The following is a 25904-nucleotide window of genomic DNA, read 5'->3' on the forward strand; positions in this document are numbered from 1 at the left end:
CCTTTCTCCTTCAGCCCCCAGGGGAGAGAGGAGGGGCAATCTGCCCATCCCAGCTGCCCCCAAGCCTCTGATGTCCATTGTACTGGATCCCTAATGGTGGCAGTTGAGCACACTTGCCCTGTCTGTCTAGCAGCAGCTGGCACTCTCTAGCTCCTGTGACAACAGCCTTGATTATATATATTTTTGTAAGTTACATTTCTGCTTCCTTTTTACTGTTACACAGTCCCAGAATGCTGGCCCCTTGCCCTGTCATAGGAGAGAGCCAGGCACGGCCACTTCTAGCTCTATGACCGGTACCGAGTATCGACAGGACTCAAACAGGCCAACTGTAAACTCACCAATATTTATACATATTTCTTTTTTTATTACCAATCAAAAATAAATTCCATATATCGTTTAGCAAATATTATCATTGTTTTGTGACAAAAGACACAAGAGTCATAACAACAAAACTCCCCGAGAGTCAAACTCATAACAATGCCAAAATAAATCACAAAAATATACAAATTAAAATCTTATGCAAAATAAATATGAGTTATTTGCTACAGTGGCTGTAACTCGCCTACCCATCCAGGGGCCGTTTGCGAAGGTCTCCCTTCCACGGGAAGACACGCAGGGCTGGGCCAGGTCAGGGTACTGCTCAGCCCAGGAACGAGAGATTGGAATAGGAGGTGAAAAATTGCACTGGGAGGAGGAAGTCATCGGACCAGTAATATGTGGAAATAATCATGGCCCTCTGCACAAAGTGATTATAAATGGGGACGGGAAGAGGAGGGGAGGCGGGACCATCTCTTGAAAGTAACTGTGCGTGCAAAGAGGTAGCCGTGGAAGTGTGTGCACCTGCTCCTTTGGCTTCACACACACTCGGTTCAGGCCGTGAGTCTGCTCCACCTGGCACTCAGGTCCCAGGAACACAGCTCTGCGAGCCCCTGTGTGGACTCGGAAAGCAAGCTGCTCCTGGAGAAAACTGAGGGGTTTTCAGGCCCCAACGGGGGCCAAAGGTCTGGTGTCTTTTTTCCTTATGGCTTGAGAACCCATGGCTGTCACCACCTTCTCTGCAGACTTGTAGGAATCAATTCTGTGTCTGGAAGGACTTTAAAATGACCAGGGGCCAGTATACTTGGTGCAAGACATTTCCTGGTCCCCAACAGAGCACTTGGGGTAACAGGACTCACAGGCTGAGGAAAGGAGTGAATAAATAACACTCAGGAAGGCCTGTGGAGTCTCCCTCGCCTGATCTTGGGCCCCCCCGCCCCCCCAGCAACTGTTCCACCCAACCAAAGGGCCACCTTGGACCTTGGTCCTACAGCCTCCCCGATGGCGGGAAGCCTGCAGCACAGGGAAAAGGTGCTGGGGCAGGACTGCGCGTGGGGCTGGGGCTCTGAGCGCCCAGGACCACGAGCTTCAGCAAAGGCCAGGACGACATCTCACACTAGGATAACACACACGTGGGGAAGACGGGGCTGCCAGCTATGTGCCTTTTAGTTGGATCTGTAAGTGCGTGAACAAAGCCAGGTGAGCCTCAGCCACAGAGGAAAGGGCATGAAGGACCTGCTTAGGCTGGCTTCCAACAACGTCCTCTTGTCCTCAGTCCCCAAGAGGCACTGGGGTTTTGGATTAGAAACCGGGAGTCCGGAAAGAAGGGCTTGGTGGGTCAGTGACTGAGACCTGACTTTCGCTGTGGGGTGGGAAGGGGGATGGAACGAATTGCTAACGACGTAGATGCCCATGACCAGGTTCCCTCCTGGCCCCAAAAGGAGCATTGCAGACAAGTCCCCTCTAACGCAGTCGCTCCCCCAGCCTGGGGAAAACCTTTGGTGAAAGTGAGGTCAGGGCCTGGGGAGCAGGGGTTAGCAATCTTAAAGGTGTGAGACCCTGCCTAACACTTGGACTCAGCCCCATTACAAGGGGAGAGTTGTCCAGAGGGGCAGATATGAGGGACAGGGCGAGAGTCCTCAGCAGAGCCCAACTCACCAGGAGAGCCCATCAGCAGAGTTCTAGGAGATTCCTGGGTCCAGCGATTACCAGGAGGAGGTGTGCTCCTCTCCGCAGTTGCGAGTGTCACGTCCCTGATCACGGTTCCCAGAATCCCTCGGCCTCAGTGACACCAGGCGAGCCTCAGCGCGTGTCCGGGCAATTGTCCTCAGCACTATTTGGTTCTTTGCTTCCTGGGAAGAACTTTCTTCCCTCCCAAGGGAAAACCTTCCTCCAGCAGGCGCGTGGGATGCCATCTCTGGAGGAGGCGGAGGAGAAGCAGAAAGAGGAGGCTTCCTGAGTCAGGGACATAGCCAAAAAGGTCCCGGCTGCGAGCAGATTATGGCTATCGCTTCCCGGGGTGAGAAACCCTACCCCTTTTAAAGTTTTTGTGGAAAAAAAAAAAAATTGTTTTTAAATAAAGTTCCTTAACCCTGTCTTCCCTTCCCCATATGGTATTAAAAAGAGGTGAGATGAGCCTAGTTTAGAAGCGCTCCTGGTCGCCGGCCCATTGCCCCACAGTCCAGGGTGGGCAGCCGCCAGCCCGGAGCTGTTCAGAGGTCCCTGTCGGAGGCCAGATCCCCCTCGGGTCGGGGGCCATCTGGCTGCTCAGTCAGACAGGCTATCTGTACCCCTTCCGGCCTAACAGGCTCCCTGTCTTCGTGTGGGCCCACTGGGGAGGCCCCCGCGGGGCTGGCGGGGGACCCCGGGCCCTCCCGTCAGATGGCGCCCTCGAGGGAGGCTCTGTGCAGCAAGGAGTTGCGTTCGTTCAGGAGAGTCGTGGTCTCGTCCACCAGGGGCAGCTCGGACTTGTCGGTCAAGTTCTCGGTACAGATGGTGCACCCATCCAGGGGGAACTGGGGGCAGTTCTCCATGCGTGAGGCCAGCAGCCCATTCTGGTACTGTTGCCGGGTGATCTGCAGGGGGAAGCGGGACGGCCTGGTTCACCGACAGCAGGGCCGGGGGGGCCAACCCTACAGGAGACCCGGAGAAACGGGCAGCCAGGAGGGAGGTTGCGAGTCCAGGAGAGAGGGCGTGACCCAGGGGGCGGAGCGGGGCGGGGGGGGGGGGGGGGCCAAAGAGTGAGGAGCTAGAGCAGGAGGGACACGCGTCCATCCCGGGCCCTCCGTGCTGGGTGTGGTGGATCAAAGAAAGAAGCTGCCGGTCAGAGGTCCAGACGCCCAGGATGAGGAGGTGCTGCCTGGGGAGAGGGCCATGCGGAGCGCTCACCTTAATGTACTGGAGGTCCATGAGCGCCCGGACGCTGAAGTCGGAGGTGTACTGGCCCAGGATGGAGCTGCCGAACTGGCTGCTGCCTGCCAAGGGGGCCGTGCTCGACGCCGTTTCTGAGCGGTCCGGGTAGCTGAGGGAGGCCGAGCGGCTGAGGGGTGCGGGGTGGGATGGGGAGCGGTCTGTGGAGGGAGAGAGGCTGTCAGGCCGGGGGCCAGCCTGGTGCCCCTCACAGCCTCCTGTCCAACCTTGTCCACGGACACCCGGGCAGTGGTGCCCCCACCGGCAGCGGGAAGTATCTCTCGGGCACAAACGAACGGAAGCCCTGCCTGCAGAAGGTCTGACCTCATCAATGCCAATGAGCTAGTTTGTTTAGGACTGTGGTGCAGTAAGAATTAAAAAGTCTACCCAAACAGATGAACAAAACAGAAAACAAAAACCAGAGACACAGAAAGTTTATGGCTACAAAACCCCTCATTTCCCCAACAGCTGATCAGGCAAGGGTGACACAATGATGACCCGAGCATGGCAGAGGAGCCACTGTCCCTGTCTCGATGACAGCTTCTGTCAAGGGACATAAACTGCATACTTTTTTTTTTTTTTTTTGCGGTACGCGGGCCTCTCACTGTTGTGGCCTCTCCCGTTGTGGAGCACAGGCTCCGAACGCGCAGGCCCAACAGCCATGGCTCACGGGCCCAGCCGCTCCGCAGCACGTGGGATCTTCCCAGACTGGGCACGAACCCGTGTCCCCTGCGTCGGCAGGTGGACTCTCAACTACTGCGCCACCAGGGAAGCCCAAACTGCATACTTTTAAATTATATGCAGAGGAAGAACCTACAGTTTGCACTCTCTCACCACACGTCATACACCCCCCAACATGACACCCTGCTCACATTTCAAAATGCTCGTAAGAGCTCAAAAGTGTGCTCGGCACGTAACCTGTTGTGTGTGGAACAGTCCTGCCCTGTGTCTGCTGAGCCCAGCCAGTCTGGCAGGGGGGTGGGGTGCAGCAGGTTCCTCTCAGAGGAACCTAGAGGCCCCAGAGCTCCAGGCTTCCCACTCTGGGGTGTCTGGGGGCTGGGTCTCAGTCCCCCTCCCATGAGGCAGAGCCTGGGGTAGCGGTGGCAGTGCCTCTTCCCGCCACTAGGGGAAGCACAGGCCTCCATTCGGTCGACTGAAACCAGGCAAGGGGAATGGCTCAACCTCCAACGAGGAAGGAACCAGCTCCTTATTTTGGAAAAGGAAGGGCACACACATTATTGTACGTCATTAGCTCGTATTTTGGGGAACGCTCAGAAGACAATGAAATGCACCAAGAAGTTAACTGTGGAAGCGTACTGGCTTGTTTTAAACGGACAGGACGTGGACTAAGCTGATTCGCTTACTTAACTAGTAAGTTACTAACTACTGAGTCAGCTATTCTCACAAACAGACCAGTGAAAAGAGCAACCATTGAATCTGGGTGGCTGAACCAAGTGCGACTGAATTGAGTAATACTCTACGTGTGAGTTTCATTCATAAAACCAGGAAAATACAGTCTGGATAGTCTATGATTAGGTGGTATACAACCACTAGAGGACCATGTGCATGTATCACTCATTCTAACTTAAGCGACACCTCTGATTAAGTTCTAGCAAAGACCAGAAACACTAGGGATATTGCTTAATATTTGACATTAATTATTTGGATGATAGAATGCTTTTAATTAATGCTTATTAACACTCCAGGAACAGGAACGGAATTTAAACCAACATAGATTAGTCACATGGCCTATTAAAAACAGAGGTCTAGAAATCTAACAAAATATGAAGTGCTTGTTTCTGAATAATGAAATTATGACGCTTCTTAATTTTCGTAAGATTTTTTTCCACCTTCCCAATTTTCTAAATAAGCTATGTTACTTTTATGATTAAAACAAAACAAAACCAAAAAACAGGGGGTTTGACTTGGTAAGTCCATTTCTGGAAGAATATTCTAAGGACATAATCTTAAATACAGAAGAAGTTTTTCCGTAAAGAGGTCTACATCACGCTGTTATACTTAGAATATAGACCTCCATGAATATGCATAAGGGGGAAAAAAACCAAATGAAGGCACACCTGCTTGGTGAAACTCTGTGTAGCTCTAGCTAGAAAGCTTATGGAAAAGTGTCTCGGTTCCCATATTAGGTAAAGACATCAGGATTCAAACCATGTGTGCGTCAACTCCTGGCCATCTATGAGACAGAAGCAAGAGCAGAAAAGGAGAGTGAGGCTGAGGGGTTGGCCAGTGAGGGCTGACATGGCCCATTCTGTTCTCATCAGACAGCCCCCTGCTCAAAGACCATTAATGGCTTTGTACTTCCCATCACTGCCAAAAGTTGGCTGTGTTTGAACGGGACGGGTGACTTCTAAATCACCTTTTTACTTTTTTTTTTTAAAGAGGATCAATTTTAAAAAGTGTGTTTTTGTACATTTAAGATGGAAAAAACCCCAGCTGTACAAACATAATAGGGGAAACAGTTGACTGAAGTGGTAGGTTTTTAGCACTGCTGGGACCCAGGGACCTTCTCTAAGTTATGCACTGAGACCAGAACTCAAAGACACTCGTCATGCTCTTCTCCTCCGGGCTCAGCAGCCCAGGCCAGAATCCTGACATCAGGACCTCTGCCGCCGCAGTATACATGGGATAGGAATCCCTCGAACTGAGTGATTCTGAGGCCAACACAGTTCCCACCAACCCTGGGACAAGGCTCGGGAGTGTGACATATCAAAGGCCAGAAACAGCATGTTTCTGTGGCTTTTGGAATTTTCCTAAACACTTTCTGATTGGAATGTCACATTTTGGTTGTAACAGAGAAAAAACAAACAGTAACTGAGCTCTAACTAAACATTTTATATCAATTCTCTCACTGCTGCCAACAATTCTAAGAAGTGGGCACATGTATTGCTCCCATTTCACAGGAGGAAACCAAGACTTAGAAAAGGTAAGTCAGCTCCCGGAATCATTTAGCTGGTGTCTACGGAGACCCCATTCAACCAGGGCAGTATGACTGCGGCCACACTTCTAACCACCCAGCTGCTGCCTCCCCCTGGCAGGTGGAACCAGCAGCCAAAGAATGAAAACCAAAGCCTGTGAGGAAAGCTGGAAAGTTTTTTAGAGAAAGCTGATGGGGTGACAAGTCATCCTGCTGAGGCCTGTGAGTGGCCCTGAGCAGCTGGGCTCACTTGGCCTGGCCGGGAGCCACCCTCCACTCCCAGCCTGTCACCTGCAGGCGTTTGTGTCTCTTCTCAAAGACTGAAGGACCTCTGGGGAAACCCTTCCAGGACCTGGGCAAAGGCACATAGTAATTGGGCCCCAGGCCAAGCACAGCTAGCACTGGTCAGGCTGGCCCACAGGTGTGAACAGGTGGGATGGCAGAGGTGCTGGGCGGGGGGCGGGGCCCCCAGTGCCTGCTGGGAGCGGTTAATGCAGCTGCAGTGTGAGGGCTCAGGCGGCAGGTGGCAGTGCAAATTCTCCAGCCATGCCATGTTACCTGAGAGCCGGGAGAGCAGGGAGTTCCGCTTGCCAGGCGGACACCTGACCAGGGTGGAAGGCACTGGAGCAAAAGAGGAAAAGGTCAGTGATGGGTGGGGTGGACGTGGAGCCATAGGAACAGGATGGAGAAGCAGACTTGCTGGGGGCCAGGTTCCCTCGAGCAGAGAGGGGGCACAACAGTAAAGGGGACCCGGCCCTGACGGGGAGGGTGCTCAGAGCTGACCAGAGCCCTGATCAGAGAAGGGCAGAAGCTGGTGGAGTGTGCCCAGAGCCCCCGGAAGTCATCTCCCCTCCCTTCCAGCCACTGCAAGTGGGAACCTGGGGCCTCCACATCAAAAGACAGAGCCCAGGACCCTAACCAGGCTCTGAGGCATGGCTGCAGAGAAAGGGTGCTTGGAGGGACGTCCCGTCACTGTGTGCCCTGCTGCACAAGATTTCCCCAAGCTGGACCGCAAGAGGTGCTCTCAGGAGGGGCAGAGAAGTCCTCCCCAGGCCTGAGGCACCTGGGCAGGGGCCACCTGTTCCAAAACCCAGCTCTGCAGCCTTGTTTCCCACTCCCCTCCCCCAGGAGCCTGTTCACGCTGGTGGAGGAGCTGAGCTGTGTCAGTATGCACGGGTGCCCAGCCCCCCACATGGGGGTCCTCTTTGTCAAAGGACAGTAACAGGCACAGCATGGAGGCTCCCCAGGAGCTGCAGCAGCCCCCTCACCATGTGCCTGTCCCCGGCACCAAAGCAGACTTTCACTGTCCAGCCCGCAGCAACCTGGGGCCGGAGGGGTCACACAACTTGCGAGGAGCTGAGCCGGGCGAGACTTGGGCCTTGTCTGCAGGGCACCCCCTCCAGCAAGGGGAGCCTGAGCCACCCAGGACCGGAGAAGCAGAGGGCGCCGGGGTGGCCAGTGGCCCTTCTCAGAGGCTGTCCAGTCCTTTCTTTGCCCCCAGGTCCCTTTATTCCATCAGAACGGCCCCTTAACCAAAGGCAGTGGCTCAGCCCCCTGAAAAGCCGAAGCCATCTGCAAACTGCGAGGCCGAAAAACAGGCCCTGGCCTGGCCTCCAAACACGGGGGCTATGGGCCCCCTTCCCCCACCCTGATTCCCCTGGCCCAGTCTTCACAAGTGAGGCCCTGCAGCCTCCCTCCACCTGCCTCCCTCTCAACTGGTCTCCCGCCGTCATGGCTAAGGAGGGCCACTCCGCTGTCACAGGACCGCCTGCTCAAGGGCCGCTAACGGCCTCCTGCTTCGTATGGCAAGCAAATGCCGTCAACTTCCTGCGGCTCCCTGACTCACGTCCCCCCTCTTCCTCACCTCCTGGTGGGCTGGTCTCACCACCTCAGAACACGCTCTCAGCTCCCTCCAGGCTTTCGTCAGAATCCCCTCATCTCTTCCCTCCACTCTCTGAACCCGGTCCCAAGGGGCGAGTCACTGCTCTTCCAGGCCACTTCCTCGAGGCCCTGGCAGCTCTGGCCCTCGCTGGCCTCCTCTCCCCCGAGCCACCTGGGTTATGACCCTTCTAGGCGGCCCTAGGTTCTGAGGGGCCAGTCCGAGTCTCTCCCCCTCCAGGAGTGCTGGAGGGCGGCCCAGACATGGCCCAGAGACTCACCAGAGGGGGACGAGGACAGGGCCATGGTCCCGTAGTAGGAGAAGGCGCCCGTCTCAAACTTCATGTTCTCCTTCCCGGCCTCCACCTCCACCTTCCCCTGAAAGAACACGGGTCAGGGTTACAAACAGAGTTGAGAAGGAAAAAACATCTGGGAAGAAAAAGCCTGAGGCACGAGGGAGACGCGAGGAGTGAACAGGGCTGTGGGCCCCGTGGAGGAGCTAGTTCCAGAGCCCTGGAGACCCAGGGGCTCAACGGTGGCCTTGCAGGCGGAGGACGGGCAACGGGGAGCAGAGGCTCAAGGGCAGGAAAGCAGGTGAGAGGGCAGCTCAGGCAAGGAGGGCAGGGCGGGGCAGGCGCACCTGCAGGACGAGGATAAAGTAGTCAGCCGGCTTGTTGCGGGTGTACAGGTAATGGCGGACGTAGTACTTGTTGTGCTCATCGAACTTGAGCTCCTGAATGACGTCTGGGTACTTGAGCAGCCGCAGCAGGATCTTCTCCGATATCAGAGAGGGGCTGAACTGGGGAACCTCTGGAGGAGGAGAGAGGAGGATTTCACATGAGGCCAGGCTGGGCGGGGCAGTGCCTGGAACATGGTCACTGCTGTGCTGGACAGCTCCTCACTGCCTGGCCCTGCCTTCCCGGAGGGCATGACCTTGGCTCCGGCCTCAGTACATGCAGGTCTGTCACTGGTTGGGCCTGGACAGTGGCTCCTGCACTAATAAAACATGACCTCAGGCAAACTCTTTCACCTGTGCCTCAGTTTCCTCATCTGTAAAATAGGGATTTAAAACTTCATGGGGTCGCTGTTTGGTGAAATGGGATAACAGACGTAGGACACTAAGACACACGCTTGCCACATGCGAAGTGCCTAATAAACGTGACTATCACTACTGTCAGTATCCATGTCATCAATAGCCCGGCAGGAAAAGCACAGGAGAGGGAAGGATCACAGCTTTAGCAAGTGAGGGCTGGGAAGGAAGTCAGACTGAGGGGAGAGGACAGAGCAGGCGGGCGTTTTCCTAATTAATCACCCGGGTCTCCAAGGGACCTTTGAGTCAGGGGTGAGAAGAGAGAAAAGTCATTGACCTAGAAGTCAGGTCCCGAGGGGCCCAGCAGATGCAGGCGGAGGGGAGGCAGAGAGATGAGAAGGGAGCTGGATCCAGACGCTCAGAGAGGATGAGCATGCAGGGCTGTGGGCTGTACCCAGGGGGAGGGGGCATATGGAAGGGCCTCCTTCTCCCTCCTCAACGGGGAGCCCGGTGCCCACCTCAGGTCCTCCCAGCACAAAACAGCCAAAACAAAGCCGGATGGTTCCTGGAAGTTTGTAGCAGCAACCCATTAACGGGGAAAACAAACCGCAGGGATCTTCGGTGGGGATGGAAGGAAAACACCTCGCCCCCTCCCAGAGGCAGGCGTGCGTGCCCCAGGCCCTTCATCTGCTGTAGCCCTTGTCCCCTGGGGAGGAGTAGCCAGAGGCCCAGTACGTCTCCCTCCGGGGCTGTATCCCACCGACACCCGAAGGCCCCCCTCATGCTCTTACCCGTGGACAGGAAGCGATGAGCAGCCAGAAGTAGCTGAGGAGAAATTTTCACCTTGAGTTCATTGTCAGCATCCTTGAAGGCTGAGAAGTCACGCTTGCTCTTCTCAGATACCCGTTTCCGGCTTCGGTTGTCAGCTGCAAGAGAAGGAATCTGGAACTGAGAACAGCATCCGCCAAGGACTAGGGAACAGACTGGTACCCACCCGCCGACTCCCAGCTCCGCGGGTCCTTCTTCCACCAGAAGCAGAAGCAGCAGTGTCTGCGCTGAGACACAAATGCTGGGAGGAAGGAAGGCGGCTCCTGCGGGTGCTCCGAGCAGCCCTGGTTGGTGCCCAGCCTCCCGTCCCCACGGCAGCCTTCCCACCTGGGGACAGCAGGTGCCAGTCTGAGCAGAGCAGAGCAGGGCAGGGTGGGAAGGGGACTCACTGTACATATCAGACTCGTCCAGGATCTCGGACTTGATGATCTCCTCGATGACGTCCTCCAGGGTGACCAGGCCCAGCACCTCGTAGAAGGGGTCACCTTCGCCCTCGTTGTTCACCTTCTGCACGATGGCCAGGTGGGACTTCCCTGCGGGGACAATATAATGAGTCAAACAAGAGCAGAGGGACCAGTCATGAGACTCCGCGACCAAAAGTTAACACATTTGGGGTCATAAGTCACTGGGGTGGGGTCATGAATGGCATTTCTTCCCTTTTGTGCATTTCCTGAAGCTTCTATTGCAAACAGACATTGCTTTCATGGAGAGGAAAACCAAAAGTATTTTTCAAATTAAAGGCATTTAATTAAGGACCATTTGTTTAAATAGAATGAAAATGGCAAGGCCCTGCCTGGTGCCGCGCACCAGGGGCTCCTGGGACCCCTGGGAAGGGGAGAGACCCACCCTGACAGCTCGTGGACAGAGGCAGCATTGGTCAGAGCCCTGCGTGCACCAGCTGGACATGGGGCTCCCCAGGGGGCCCACGCCGCCCCCCATGGGCCTCAAAGGCCACTCACGTCCCTTCATCCAGTGCTCCCTGGCAAAGCTTCCCTACATGTATCCAGGGGCCATGATCCTGCCCAAGGCAAGGGCTCTCAGTACCCAAAGCCATTAACAAATTAGCCCAGGCTATAATTAGGCCAGGCAGGTACTATAATTAGAGGAGGGCCACCCTTGGAGGCAAGAAAGAAAGTTAGGAGGCAGAGGGTGGGGAGGAAGGACCCTCCACAGAAGCTCTGTGGGGCGGCAGGGCTTCCCAGGCCCTCCTTTGGGGTCCCACACTGCTCTCGTGCCCCTCGCCCCAGCGTGTGACAATGACAGGGTGACAGCCAAAAAGGGCCCGGCCCCCACTCTGGGTTGAACGGGACTGTGTGACCCACACACGGGGACACGGGTCTAGAGCAGCCTAAGGGGAGAAGGCCCGGAGAGCTGTGAAGGTCAAGTCAGCTTCCCCTGCATGACCCAGCCTCAGCCCTGACTCTAGCGCACAGTGCGCAGAGGATGTTCTCCAGGTCTCTAAGGCCTCAGGGAATCCCAGCCCCAGGATGCATCTCCATAACTCCTGGGGGCCTCTGAGGGAGAACAGAGACACGCCAGTTCTCGGGACCAGCATTTTTAAAAATAAAGTGAAAAGTCGCAGGGTACACCACGTGGCGGCAAGTACTTTTCTTGTTTGTGTGGTTGGGTTTTTTTGTTTGTTTTGTTTTAATTATTTATTTTTTATTTATTTTGGTTGCATTGGGTCTTTGTTGCTGTGTGCGGGCTTTCTCTAGTTGCGGTGAGCGGGGGCTACTCTTCGTTGCGGTGTGTGGGCTTCTCATTGAGGTGGCTTCTCTTGTTGTGGAGCACGGGCTCTAGGTGTGCGGGCTTCAGTAGTTGTGGCACGCGGGCTCAGTAGTTGTGGCTTGCGGGCTCTAGAGCGCAGGCTTAGTAGTTGTGGCGCACGGGCTTAGTTGCTCCGCGGCATGTGGGATCTTCCTGGACAAGGGCTCGAACCCGTGTCCCCTGCATTGGCAGGCGGGTTCTTAACCACTGCGCCACTAGGGAAGCCCTGTGTGGTTGGTTTTTTTGTGTGTGAAACTTTTCCACAAGGTGCTGGTCACTGTGGTATCCTTATTTCCAGTCGTGATCAAAAACCTTTTAGCACTTTGCCAGGAAGAACCATGGGCTCGATTAAAACTTTCCAGTGTCTTCCAGAGCTGAGCCGGCAAGACCCAGAGCTCGGCCAAGGTCCTCAGCAGGCAGCAGGCAGTCAGGGCCAGAACCCCGGTGTCCGGCCCCCCGGCCTCTTCACCTGTCAGTGCTGCCCATGCAGGAGCGCTCCCTGGAGACAGAAACGATGCTCTGAGGGGCCTGGGGCAGCCAGTTAAGCTGTGGCATCAGGCGGGAACCAGAATTAGAGCAAGGGAGCTTTTGCTGCTTCCAGACGGCACACCCTAATAAGCCTGGGAGCGCCCAGTGCTGGGGAGACACGCAGGCCCCCACAGGCACTCTGGTGGGTGGGCAGGTAAACAGGCACACATTTTAGGAGGCCCAGTTGGCGGCATGTCTCAGAATTCAGGGTCCCTAAGCTTGGACTTGGAAATTCCACGGGTAGGAACTTACTCTACGGATGTAATTTTCAAAACGTAGAAAGACAGAACAAGCAAAGGGGTTCATCAGAACATTCTTTTTAACAACCTCAAACCTCGAGAGCAACGGAGCAGCAGTCCTTAACAGGAGCCACTGCTGTTCTGGGGAGAACGCGGCACAGCCGGATGAACCACGTTGTGGAAGGAAGCCCTGGAGAGGCTATAACGGGACAGAGTGCGTGCTGCCATCTGCCTGCGAGGGCCGGTGAGGTGTAAACTACCCTGTTAGCGTCTGGAGGAGATAACCATGGCCACCTTCGGGGATATTTGGAGTTTGAGGGAGGGGCCGTGTTATCCCTTACTTTATACCCTTCTATATCGTTCTACTTGCTAGGCATGTTCTACTTCTACAGTTTTGTTTTTTTTTAATTGAGAAAAAATGAAGGGGGAAAAACAAAATTAAAGCGAACAAAGGGAAACTGGTGGGAAGGGGTGAGCAAGGACCCTCCATGCCTAACCTGCCGCAGACTGAGCCCCGGAGAACAGGGTGGGTGTGGCTCAGTCCGCAGGTCCTTGCTCACAGCCCAGAAGTCAGAGCGCCTGCAGAGAAGACACAGCTCCAGTAATCTGAGAAAACGTCCCCGTCCCCACTGAACCCTCTGATTAACCCCCAGACTCAGAACAAGTCCTGACCCACAAAACAGTCACGGGTTACACTGGGCCTCACAGGAAAAGGTGGGTGGCTTCTCTGAAGGACCGAAATGCCCCTCCTGTGGATGAAATGAGCAGATTCCTTGAGCCCCTCTCAGCCCCCTCCCTGCTCCTCTCTGGGGCACCTTGGTTTGTGGAATCCACTGGTGGGTGTGGGCGCCCTCTAGTGGCAGCACCTTGCAGACAGGTACCCTGTAGGTAAGGCAACCTGGGGCACGGCCCACGGCCAGCCCTGCTCTGCAGGCTAAGAGCTTGGAACACTGCACTGACTGTGGCTGGCCAGTTGGGCCGCATGCAAAGGTGCTGGGCTGGGGGCCAGTCAGTCATCCTCCGCTGGCCCGGGCACAGGACCCTGGGCCATATCTGCCGCCTTCTAATTTATCTGCCCAGAGGGGCCATTCTTGGGTCGTAGCAGAACCATCTCCCCTCCTGGTCAGAGAACCTCTCTTGCCAAGGTCACCAATGACCTCCAACGGTGGGGTCTCAGTCTCAGATGACCTGCTCAGGCCACAGTCTCTGACAAGGGGCCAACTCTCTCCCTCCCCCTGGAAATCCTCCCTCTCCTTGGCTTCCAGGACACGGCTCTCCTGGTGTTCCTCTGACCTCAGGGCTGCTGCTCCTCCTTGAGAAGAGAGGGTCCCAGGGCTCAGTCCTTGCACCTTGTCCCTTGCCTCTGGACTTTAAATACAAACTATAAGTCAAGGCGTCTCAAATAAGCATGAGCAACCCAGCCCTCTCCTGTGCTCTCTAGACTCACATATCCAGCCAGCTGCTCGCTGACAGCTAGCTCCACGTGGATGTATAACATCCTGAACTTAAGTTGGCCAAAACCTAGCTCCTGCCCTTCCTCCAGACCTCCCCAATCTCCATCCATCCAGTGGATGAGGCCCTGGGGGAATAAACTTTGCCACCTCTATTTCTTTTCTTCTCTGGCCACGCTGTGCGGCATGCGGAATCTTAGTTCCCCAACCAGGGTTCAAACCCGGGGCCCCTGCAGTGGAAGCGCAGAGTCCTAACCGCTGGACCGCCAGGGAAGTCCCTGATTCCTCTGTTTCTCTACCCTTCTACATCCAACCCACTCAGCGGATCCCATCGGCTCTGCCTGCAATGGACACCCAGAATCCAACCTCCTCTGGGAGCCTCCACTGCTACTGCCGCGTGCTGAGCCACGTGCACCTCCTCTCACCCAGAGGGTGAGACCCCAAGTCTTCATCCTGGACCCGAGTCTACTCTCAACACAGCAGCAAGGGGGACCCTCTTACAGGAGAAGTTATAACGTCACCTCATGCTGTGCCCCAAACCCTCCAGTGGCTCTGTCTCACTCCAGGTAGACAGCATACTCCTCGCAGCGGCCTGGGGCCCAAAGCCCTCCTGCTGCCCTGCTCTCTCACACTTGTGCCGCTCGGCCTCCTGGCTCTTCCTCAAACTCCTAAGGCTGCTCCCTCAGCCTGGCCTGCTCCTCCCACACACACCTGCCCAGCTCAGCCTGCTTCGGGTCTTCCTTCACTGCTCAAATGTCACCTTGGCCTACCCAGAGGGCCTCACTGAGTACTGCAACACTTCCTCCAGCCCCGCAACCCTGGTCTTTAGTTTATCACCTACAATAAACAATAGAGGACTTCCCTGGTGGCGGAGTGGTTAAGAATCCGCCTGCCAATGCAGGGGACACAGGTTCGAGCCCTGGTCCGGGAAAATCCCACATGCCGCGAAGCAGCTAAGCCCATGTGCCACAACTACTGAGCCTGCGCTCTAGAGCCCGCGAGCCACAACTATTGAAGCCCACGTGCCTAGAGCCTGTGCTCTGCAACAAGAGAAGCCACCGCAATGAGAAGAAGCCCACGCACCGCAATGAAGCGTAGACCCCGCTCACCGCAACTAGAGAAAGCCCGCGCACAGCAACAAAGACCCAATGCAGCCAAAAATAAATAAATTTAAAAAAAAATAGACCATGCTTGTTCATTGTGTTTGTCGTTTTATGGACCATCTTCTCCCACTAGATTGAGAGCTCCATCATATCAGAGGCTGTCATCTGTGTTCCCAAAACTCAGAACAGCAAGCAGCACACAGTAGGTGTTCAATGAATATTTGTGGAATGGATGACACAGTTCATGTGGATGTGCCTTAGGAAAAGAAACATAACCAACAGGGGAAGGGGGAGAGGGACGGAGACTAGGCAAAGAATTATTCTGAATTTTAGTAATCAAGAAGTTTCTGTAGGGACTTCCCTGGTGGCGCAATGGTTTAAACTCCATGCTCCCTTGGGCTTCCCTGGTGGCGCAGTGGTTGAGAGTCCGCCTGCCGATGCAGGGGACACGGGTTCATGCCCTGGTCCGGGAAGACCCCACGTGCCGCGGAGCGGCTGGGCCCGTGAGCCATGGCCACTAAGCCTGCACGTCCGGAGACTGTGTTCCGCAATGGGAGAGGCCGCAGCAGTGAGAGGCCCGCGTACTGAAAAAACAAAAAAAAAAAACAAAAAAAAACCCTCCATGCTCCCAATGCAGGGGGCCCAGGTTCGATCCCTGGTCAGGGAACTAGATCCCACATGCATGCCACAACTAAGAGTCTGCATGCCACAACTAAGGAGCCCATGTGCCACAACTAAGGAGCTGGCGAGCTGCAACTAAGACCCGGTGCAACCAAGTAAATAAATAAATATTTTTTTAAAAAAAGCAACAGGGGGGTGATGACTTTAAAAAAAAAAAGCAGCTTCTGAACAGTAATTCAGAAATTACTATTAACTGATGTACCATTTAGAATAAGAGGATCAACTTAGGACTTACATTTATGGTTCTCATTGTATGGAGTTTAAATCTAACATAGAATTTCATTTTAATGAGTTACCTCATTTGATTATTAGTATCCATTCAACTGGATAATTGGATTTTGGGGGGAGAAGTGGGGTGAGAAATGAAACATGAAAATTGACATGATACATCTACTCCAAAAGCTGAGAATCCCACGTTTTCCAAGGCAGTCCTTATTCAAAGAAAAGAAGGCTGAGACAATGTAGCAAAATGATTATATTCGGCTGCCCCATATGAAATTGCTGATATTTCACTATTTTTGACCAAAAAAAAAAAAAAAAAAAAGACAATTGCAATTCATATGGTTTAACCTAACAGTATGGGGGTTTCAGTATGGTTTCTGTTTTCTTTTTTATACTTCCCTAAATAGAAATTCTAAAATTTCCATAACAATGGTATAATTAGAAAGAAACACATAAGAAAGAAAGAAACTCTTAAAAATACTCTCACACTGCTTTGCTAGGGCTTGGGGCTTCCTCAGCCTTCTAAATTCAAGCACTGCTAGGAAGGGGCAACCTGGCTGTGGGGAAGGGAAGGAGGCACCTTGAAATTGCTGTCCTGAGGTCACCTCTGGGCCACATCTGGCTGCAAGCTTGCCCTCTCCGCCCTTGTCAGCCTTTGTCCAGGTCAGAAAGCTGCACGAGGCCTCTAGAAACCCCCGCGGGATCGGCAGATGCAGACAGCAAGCCTGGGCCTCTTTCACTGCCCTCTCCCACCTGGAAGAGGGGGCAAGCAGAGGGAGGACCTGCCTGAGTCCCTCAACAACCTCTTTACCCTTCCACCAGCCCGTTGGCACTCACTGCCCCCGCGCCGCCCCGCCCCAGTTCTTCCTTTCCCAGCACTTGGAAGGCTGCGGGCTGTGCCATTGGCTGCCTGGCATCCAGCTCCCCGCGGACCAGGACCAGGATGCAGCTCAGCCTGGCCTGCACCGTGATTCACTTCTCTCCATTAGCCCCCCATCCCTCGCCCGGTGCACAGCAGATGCTCCAAACTCTGCTAGAAACATACAGGGAGGTCTCCAGGGGCCCTGGAAAGCCCAGTCCTCCACCGCCCACAATGCCCATTTTAGCAAACAGCTGTGTCCTCCTCCCCCCCACCGCCCCGCAAAAAACCTTTATAGTCTCTCAAAGATCGTAAGAAAAACACATTACTAGGTGCTGGGTTTCAAAGTCCACGAGGGCTCCGAGAGGCCCTACTCGCCAGCTCCAGTTGCCTTTTCTCATGGGGAAGATCCAGGGGCCCCAGATCAGACGTGGGATTACCGCCACCCAAGATGGTGTCCTTGGCATCTCTCTCTGGCCTCTCTCTCTCTGGCCTCCCTCGCTGGCCTCCCGGCAGGTCCCACCTCCTGCCATCCCAGGTTCCAAGACTGGCCCTGAGCTCTCAGGCACCCCCCATGGCGAGAGGAGCTGGCCAGGCAGCCACCTGCCAAGTGTAGACCCATTGCCCAAGACATAGCCTTGGGCGATGGGCCTGCACTTGCAGACAACGGGCACCCTGATTTCCTGGGAATCGCCCTCCTCCGACGCCCTCCACCGGCCAGGGCAGGATTAGGCTGGTGATTAATAGCCTGACCGCAGCGAGCAGGAAGAGCCGTGGCCCATCCCAGCAAGAAGCCAGGGGCCAGGGTGACAGAGGAACCAGAGGGGCAGAGCACAGCCCTCCCAACTCAGCTCCAAGTGGGTGGGAGAGTTATATGCAAAAACAATACTGCAGAGCATCCAGGGCAGAGAGGGCCGGCCGGACTGGGAGGGCCGGGTGGAAGTTGTTTAATCCATAAGCAATTTAAAAGAACAGTGAGAAAAATTTTCTTAGTTTTTTTTAATTAAAAAAAAAAACACTGAGGAGGTCCTTAATTTTAATATAAATTAAAATATAAGACTGTGGTGACTAAAAGAGTGCAGTACTGGAGAGAACAATGACATTTTTCCGTCATGACCTGGCAGTATGCGTCAAGATGTAAAATGTATAAGACCTTGGACTCCGTTTCTTTCACTTCTAGGAAAGACCTTAACACAAAGGAAGTGCCCAGGCCATGTGCAAGGTGTGCCCAGGAGGGTCCACCCAGTGTGGTTTATGACACAGTACTGCAGCCACTAAAAAGGCTGATGTAGATATAGATTTATTTTAAAAGACGGTGGTTCACGGTGTAAAGCAGAAAGTTACAAAACAGGACAGTAAGAGCAATACTGGTTTCTTTTGCTTTTGCTTGATGCATTTTAAAGTCAACATGTTTTACTTTTTAATTTTTACGTTTATAGTCAGAAAGGAGAAGAAGGATGTGTCATTTTGAGGGGGAGAGGCAATACAGTTCATTGCTGACTCACTAGAAGAAAACGCAACAAAAACATTTGGGGTGGTAGGATGAGGGTGACTTTGACTTTTATTTCTTAATCATTTTCCACCTTTCTAAAAGTTTCTACAATAAATATATTACTTTTATTTTAATTAAAAATACAAGGTACACTTTTCTGCACCTCACATGTTGCCCTCAGAGAGGTCACTGGAGCGCAGAGCTGCTCCCCACTCCGTGGCCCGAGAGCTCGGATTGTGGGCACCAGTATGGATGTGGATCTGACCCTCTCCCTTCTGCTGACGAACACATTATTGTTGCCAGGTTTTTTTCTACTGCAAACAATGCTGTAAGGATAATCCCTGTATGTCCACCATTTTTGACCCACGTGAGATATATTTATAGTTGTGGAGTCACAGGTCAAAGGGCAAATTTGATAGAAAACTCCCAATTGCCCTCCCCAGTGTGGGTCCCAGTTTACACTCACCAGGGCGGTTCTTGACTCATGACTCCTTGTCCAGATAAGGCTCAATATACAGCAGGTGCCCGACAGGCAAGCTAGCCAATGAATATCACCAGTGAAAATACCGCATTATAGCGGGTTATGTTTTTGTTTGGTTTTGATAAATTTATTTTATTTTTATTTATTTTTGGCTGCATTGGGTCCTCGTTGCTGCGCGCCAGCCCTCTCCAGTTGCGGCGAGTGGCGGCCACTCCTCACTGCGGTGCACAGGCCTCTCATTGCGGTGGCCTCTCCCGTTGTGGAGCACAGGCTCTAGGCACGTGGGCTCAGTAGTTGTGGCTCGCGGGCTCTAGAGCACAGGCTCAGTAGTTGTGGCACACGGGTTTAGTTGCTCCGCGGCATGTGGGATCTTCCCGGACCAGGCCTCGAACCCGTGTCCCCTGCGTTGGCAGGCGGATTCTTAACCACTACGCCACCAGGGAAGCCCCAACGGGTTATGTTTTTAAAAGGAAGTAAATGAAAATGTAAGGTAAGACAAAAGGTAAAACAGAGTAAAGCAGAAAAAAAAAGACAGTGATAGGAGGACAGCTGCATGGAAAAGAGAAATGGAAATGGAGACACTGGGGCCCACTTGCCAAAACAGACAGGGGTCTGCAGGTAAAAGGGGTTCTAGAGACTGACCAGGAGATCGACAAGCCGAGCCACCCCGAGCAAGACGACAACGCAGTCACGGCCCGTCCAGGACCTTTCAGAACAGGGTCTCCCAAGGGGGTACTCATCCCTTACACGGTTTCTGTTTATTTTTAATCCAAGATAAATAAGCAACTTTAGCTTTTGTTTCTACACAGACTGACCACGGGTGGGCCTGGACCAGGCCTGCAAGCCAGCTGGTCACCAGTCACCGCAGGTGACCACGGGGCTCCGGATGTCCTGCACATACACACTCACTCATACTCCAGCAGACTGGGAGCCAGTGCAGACAGGGGTTTACACACGACGTGGAGTACACAGGACCAAAGCAAAGCTCGCAAAATGGACAGTTGCTTAACAACTGTCTGGGCAAGGAAATCCCAGAATGAAGAGCACAGATGCCAACAAAGGCCAGAGCTGCCCTTCTCACCACCTGCTGCCTCAACCAGCACCGGGGGAAAATCACTAAGGATGGAGTCAGGGCTGAGTGACTGGCCAGAACGATTCAAAACAAAGAAAACTATGTGAAACACAGACGTCCAGCCACTGTCAGTAATGATGAATCCCAGCAAAAGGGTATTTTGTGCCTTGAGAAAGTATATAAAGTGTGTGCTAGAGATAATAGGAAGTGATGACTATTAGCAAGACATTTTTAAATAATGGTTATTCCATTTTTACTTATTTAAAATTGTTTTTCTTTGTTTTATAATATATGTATTAGAAAAACAGTACATGTATATAATTTTTGAATGAATGGAGATACAAATTAAAAAAAATTTTTTTCCTAATAGGGTCCACAATCAAAAAAGTTTAAAGAGCTCTGTTTAGAACAGCCTTGAAAAGGTGGCCACACCTTCGCTGTCCCTTTGCACCGTAGATGCTTGGGTGTCCCCCCTCAGGGTCTACTTCCCCCCAGGCACTGAGCAGTCAGGGCGAGCACTTTTCGGGGAGGAGGGCAGGGTGCTGTCCCACCCTTCCCCTCCCCCCATCAGAGCATCTCCTACGACCAACCCCACTCTTCACAGGAGGAAACCCCAGCTCAGAGAGGTCCTGCCCAGAATAGCACTGTGAGGAGGTGAGCAAGCTGGGATTCAGAAATGGGACTTCTCCAAATAGCCTTCTTTTAACCCAAGCGCCCCAGGGGTCAAGCTGTTGACAAATGGATGTGGGGGAACCCTAAGACTGTTCTCTAATTCTCAGGACAGGTCTTCATGGCTTTGATTTTTCAGTTAACTAGTAGTCTCTAATTTTTAACCTTTTATGATGGAAAATAAAAGCCTATACAAAAGGAGAGGAAATAATATCATTACACCCTTCACCTACCTTAAACAATTAACAACTCCTCTGGCCAATCCTGTTTCCTCTTTCACCCCACCAGCTCCACTGGTTTATTATGAAGGAAATCCCAGATCTTATCTGTAAACATCTGTAACTTTTACCCAAGCATTTTGGTGAGGATCTCTAAAAGTTAAGGACCCTTTAAAAAAACAAAACCACAATAGTATCATCACACCCAAACATATAATTCCTTAAGACCATCAACAGTCAGCGCTCTAACTTCCCCAATTTTCTTGTAATTTTTTTTTTTACGTCTAACTAATTTTTACATGGTTTTTTTTTTCTGATTGTGGTAACAAAAGTAGAAAGAAGGAAATTAAGATCACTTTTAATCCTACCTTCCAAAGATAAGTACTGGTAACTGCTTGTTTTCTTTGGTCTTTTAAAATTAACATACATAGCTAAAATATTATATATTTTCTCCACAAATTGGATCATAATGTAAATAGTTTTATACTCCGTTTTTTTTTTGTTTTTTTTTTTTAATGTTGAGCCTTCTTTAATTTATTTATTTTTATTTTTGGCTGTGTTGGGTCTTCGTTTCTGTGTGAGGGCTTTCTCTACTTGTGGGAGGCGGGGGCCACTCTTCATCGCGGTGCACGGGCCTCTCACAGTCGTGGCCTCTCTTGTTGCAGAGCACAGGCCCCAGACGCGCAGGCTCAGTAGTTGTGGCTCACGGACCTAGTTGTTCCGCGGCATGTGGGATCTTCCCAGACCAGGGCTCGAACCTGTGTCCCCTGCATTAGCAGGCAGATTCTCAACCACTGTGCCACCAGGGAAGCCCTTGTACTCCGTTTTTTAAATACTTTGCATTCTTTGTATTTGCCCATGTCATAGAAATATTTGTAAAAATTGAATGGCCTGATAATATTTCATTGCACACATGTGTACATAATCTCAAGCCCCACTGGGCTCTTAAACTGTGCCCTTCCCCTTTTTCTGCCAATATGAAAATCCTCGTAATAAATATATTTGGATCTATCTCCATGTCCTTAAGATAGATTTCTAGAAGGGGAATACCTGGGTCAAAGGAGAGGGGTTTTTGTTTTCTTTTTTAAGTTTCTTAAGTTATCTAAGGAGTGAGCTCAGACCAACTGCTGGTGTCTTGGTCCTCAGAGATGTGGAAACCTCTCCTGGAGGACACAGCCAGGGATGGTGCGGAGGGTGGGGAGGAACACAGAGAGCTAGAGCTACATTACACAGTGGAAAGAAATAAAGTGCAGAGAAGACGCTGGCCCGGCTGACATGCCTGTGAGCGGAGGAAGGCACCACCAGCCTCCTTTTGACTTTGGACCCTTCCAGCAAACTGCTTCTCTCTCTTTCCAGCCGTCCTCTGGTCTCAGGAGCTCCCCTGGCCTTTCCCCCTGGAATCCCAGCTCCTGGCCATCTGGCCTCCCGCCCCAGCCCCCGCCCCCGAGGAGAAGCCCCTTCCTCACCACTCCCCGCAGGGCCACTCACAGACTCAGCACACTTACTGCCTTCAGAGGCATCTGCTCTTTTCGATCTGTTTGTGCAACCAGCTAATAATCTACGGGCAAATCAACCTAAAAACTGGACCACTGTTAATGAGCCCACATGTTGCATGTTATTCATGAAGATATAATAGGAAATTCTCTTAAATGTTAACATCCAGATAACATTAAGTCTGGGACTAGTTTTCTCCTGAACTAACCTAGTAATCCTATCCCCCGTCACACAAAAGAAAGGTTTTTTGTTCTGTTTCCATTGGTGAAGCCCAGTTGGTTCCTGGTAATCATACACGTTTCCAAATAATTTGTAAACTATTAAAATCATTCTAGACCTTGACATCAAAATCTGAAGGAGAAAAGAAAAAAAAACCCTAAAGAAGGAGAAAAACTGCAGCAACATTGCCGGTGATGTAAGACGCTTATACTGGTTGTCTGAAGGAGAAGCAGGAAACGGGGAGGGAGAGGGTGAGATAATTACTTGCTACGTTCAAATTTGCTCGCCTAAACTGAAATATTAGTTAAAAGAGGGAAAAGGACTCAATTATTAGGCAATTATTTTTCCTGCCACAACAAACAAGCAAACAAAAACCTAACAGGGACACCTTGTAATAATATCTTCCTCAATGTTTTTTTTAATGGCAGAACAAATACTTATAGGCCTATCTCTCTCATGAACGTAGATGCCAAAATTCTAAACAAAGATATTGGCAAGTCAAATCCAATGACGCGTAAAAAGAATACATCACGGCCAAGTCAGGTTTATTCCAGTTATACAACAAATATTTAAGGGTTAACGTTCAAAAATCAATCAGCATAATTCAGGAAAAAAGGAGATTAATCATTCAATCATCTCAGCGATATTTAAACAAGAATGCCCACTGTCACCAGGTCAATATGATCCTATATGTCCTAGGCAGCGAAAAAGGCAAGAACAAGATATAAAATGTATGAAGTTTAGCAGTAAATAAATAAAATTGCCATTATTCATAAGCAACATAATTATATGTGTAAAAAAGCCAAAAGAATCTAAAATAAACTATTTGAATTAAATATTCAGTTTGGCAAGGTCAATGAATTCAGAGTCACTATACAAAAATTAACTACATTTCTCTATCCTTGTGAATATATCTGGTCTCCGACCCTAGTTCCTGTCACAGAGCTTCCAAAACCCTTGGATTTCCTGAGTGACAGGAGTGCCTTTGTGATGTTAATAAGACGACTCTAGGGAATTCCCTGGCGGTCCAGTGGTTAAGACCCCGGGCCCTCACTGCTGAGGGCCCGGATTCGCTCCCTGGTTGGAGAACTAAGACCCCACAAGTTTCAGGGAGGAGCCAAAAAATAATAATAATAATGTTGATGATTCTAGGTGGGACCCTAGAGAGAGACTGGAGATGGTCACCAGTTAAACTGAAGAGGGCACAAAAGGCCCTACCTCCAGGGAAGGCCAATGGCTTAATCGAGCATATGCTAAGGAAGTCCTGATGATAAAAACTCTGGATCCCAAAGCTCAGTGGAGCGTCCAGGTTGGTGAACACACCGATGTACCAGGAGGGTGACACACTCTGGCTCCAGAGGGAGAGGGCATGGAAGCTCCCTGTCCCTCAGACAGACCCCATCCTAGGTACATTCTTTAAAATAAAACTGTAATCGTCAGTGTAGCACTTTCCTGAGTTCTGTGAGCCATTCTAGCGAATTATCAAACCTGAGGGGGAGTCATGAAAACCCCTGAGTGTATAGCCAGTTGGTCAGATGTACACAGGTGGAGGGGACCCCACTTGAGGCTGGCATCTGAGGTAAGAGCCATCTCTGGAGGACTGAGCCCCTACACCCATGGGGACTGATGCTAATGCCAGGTGATTGGCACCAGAACTGAACTGCAATACACCCTGGTTGGAACAATCTGTAACAAACAAATGAAAAATAAAACTTTAAAGACACTGCTTAAAATCACCAAATACCTAGCAATAAATCAAGAAAAGAAGTGTAAGACTTCTACACAGAAAATGACTATATTATTGAAAGAAATTAAGAGAGCATGAACTAATGGAGGGGTAACCATGTTTGTAGACTGGAAGATTCATTACTATAAAGATGTCAAGTCTTCAAGTTATCTATAGAGTCAATGCAATTCCATAAAATTCCCAGGCAAAAAAGGTTAAGAATAGTCAAGACAATCTTGAAGAACAAAGAACAAAGTATTGAACATTATCAGGTACCAAAGCTTACTGTAAAAGTACTGCAATTATGTCAATGCAGTATTGGAACAAGGAAAAATAAAGAGACCAATGGAAGAGGGTCCAGACCTACAGATATACCATGGTTCAGTGAGGAAAGGACAGTCCTTTCAATGAGTTCTACTGAAGTAGTTGGACATCCATATGGATTTTTTAAAAAAAGAATCTTGACCTGTAACACATCAAAAACAAAAATAGGGCTTCCCTGGTGGCACAGTGGTTGAGGGTCCGCCTGCCGATGCAGGGCACACGGGTTCGTGCCCCGGTCCAGGAAGATCCCGCGTGCCGCGAGCGGCTGGGCCCGTGAGCCATGGCTGCTGGGCCTGCGCTTCCGGAGCCTGTGCTCCGTGGCGGGAGGGGCCGCAACGGTGAGAGGCCCGCGTACCGCAAAAAAAATAATAAAAAAATAATAAAAATAAATTCCGGAAGGATTATAGATCGCTAAGGTAAACAATACAGCTTCCAGAAGATAACACAGGATTCTAGCTTCCTGACTTTCATATAGGCAAAGAATCTTCAACTGGGAATCAAAAGCACCAACCACCACAATGGATGATAAGCAGATGAGAACGTGCTCAGCATCATTAGTCACTAGGGAAATCTATATTAAAATCACGAAGAGATACTACCACACACCTACCTGATGGGCTAACTAAAATAAAATAAATAAAGAGCCAACAGTACCAGGGTTGTGAGCATAGGAGTGGAAACAGATACAAGCACTTTGGAAAACTGTCTCCTCTATGCCTATACGATGCCCCAGCATTTCTACTCCCAGACATATTCCCAGCAGAACTGGCTACATGTAGTCACCAGAAGACATGCCAAGAGTGTTCTTAGTGGCATTATTTGTAAGACTCTCAAAGTGGAAACAATCCAAACGTCCACCAACAGTACCATGGTGGTGTGTTTCTATCATGCAATACTATACAGCAACGAAAAGAGAATGAACTACAGCTACAAGCAACATGCGTGAAGTTCATAACCTTAATGTTGAGCAGAAGGACCCGGACATAAGAGTATATACTATACGATTCACTTATAAAAGTTCAGAAACAGAAAAAATTGACCCATGATGATTTGGGGGGCAGGGGCAGTAACTGGGAGGGTGTGCAGGGGGCTTCTAAGATATTGATAATGTTCTATTTCTTGAGCTAAGAGGTATTTACACAAGGGTGCTCCTTTGTAAAAACTAGCAAGCTGAATACTTATGATTTAAGCACTTTGCTTCAACAGAAACTTTACTTTAAAACAAATCTAGGAGCTTCCCTGCTGGCACAGTGGTTAAGAATCCGCCTGTCAATGCAGTGGACACAGGTTCGAGCCCTGGTCCAGGAAGGTCCCACATGCCGCGGAGCAACTAAGCTCATGTGCCACAACTACTGAGCCTGCACTCTAGAGCCTGCGAGCCACAACTACTGAAATCCGTGCACCTAGAGCCCGTGCTCTGCAACACGAGAAGCCACCATAATGAGAAGCACGCGCACCGCAAC

General features: G+C 51.3%; 1 protein-coding gene across 3 annotated transcripts in view; it reads right to left on the reverse strand.

Annotated features, from left to right (window-relative positions):
- Positions 1-372: 372 nt before the first annotated feature.
- CNNM4 (cyclin and CBS domain divalent metal cation transport mediator 4) overlaps positions 373-25904 on the reverse strand; it is a 35063-nt gene continuing 9531 nt past the window's right edge. The window contains exons 2-8 of one of the 3 annotated variants that reach the window (XR_003795014.1): positions 10286-10429; positions 9860-9994; positions 8679-8848; positions 8320-8416; positions 3205-3386; positions 1975-2891; positions 373-1178 (exon numbers count right to left, since the gene is read on the reverse strand). Coding sequence is in view for 1 of the 3 variants with exons in the window: in XM_029232799.1 (XP_029088632.1) it covers positions 2694-2891; positions 3205-3386; positions 8320-8416; positions 8679-8848; positions 9860-9994; positions 10286-10429 (926 nt within the window). In the remaining 2 variants the exon portion in view is untranslated. Of the gene's footprint in view, positions 2892-3204; positions 3387-8319; positions 8417-8678; positions 8849-9859; positions 9995-10285; positions 10430-25904 lie in introns of all 3 variants that reach the window. The other 2 variants (XR_003795015.1, XM_029232799.1) reach the window with 2 other exon arrangements.

Source organism: Monodon monoceros, unplaced genomic scaffold, assembly GCF_005190385.1.
Source record: "Monodon monoceros isolate NGI ecotype Baffin Bay Population unplaced genomic scaffold, NGI_Narwhal_1 Super_Scaffold_19, whole genome shotgun sequence".
NCBI lineage: Eukaryota > Metazoa > Chordata > Mammalia > Artiodactyla > Monodontidae > Monodon > Monodon monoceros.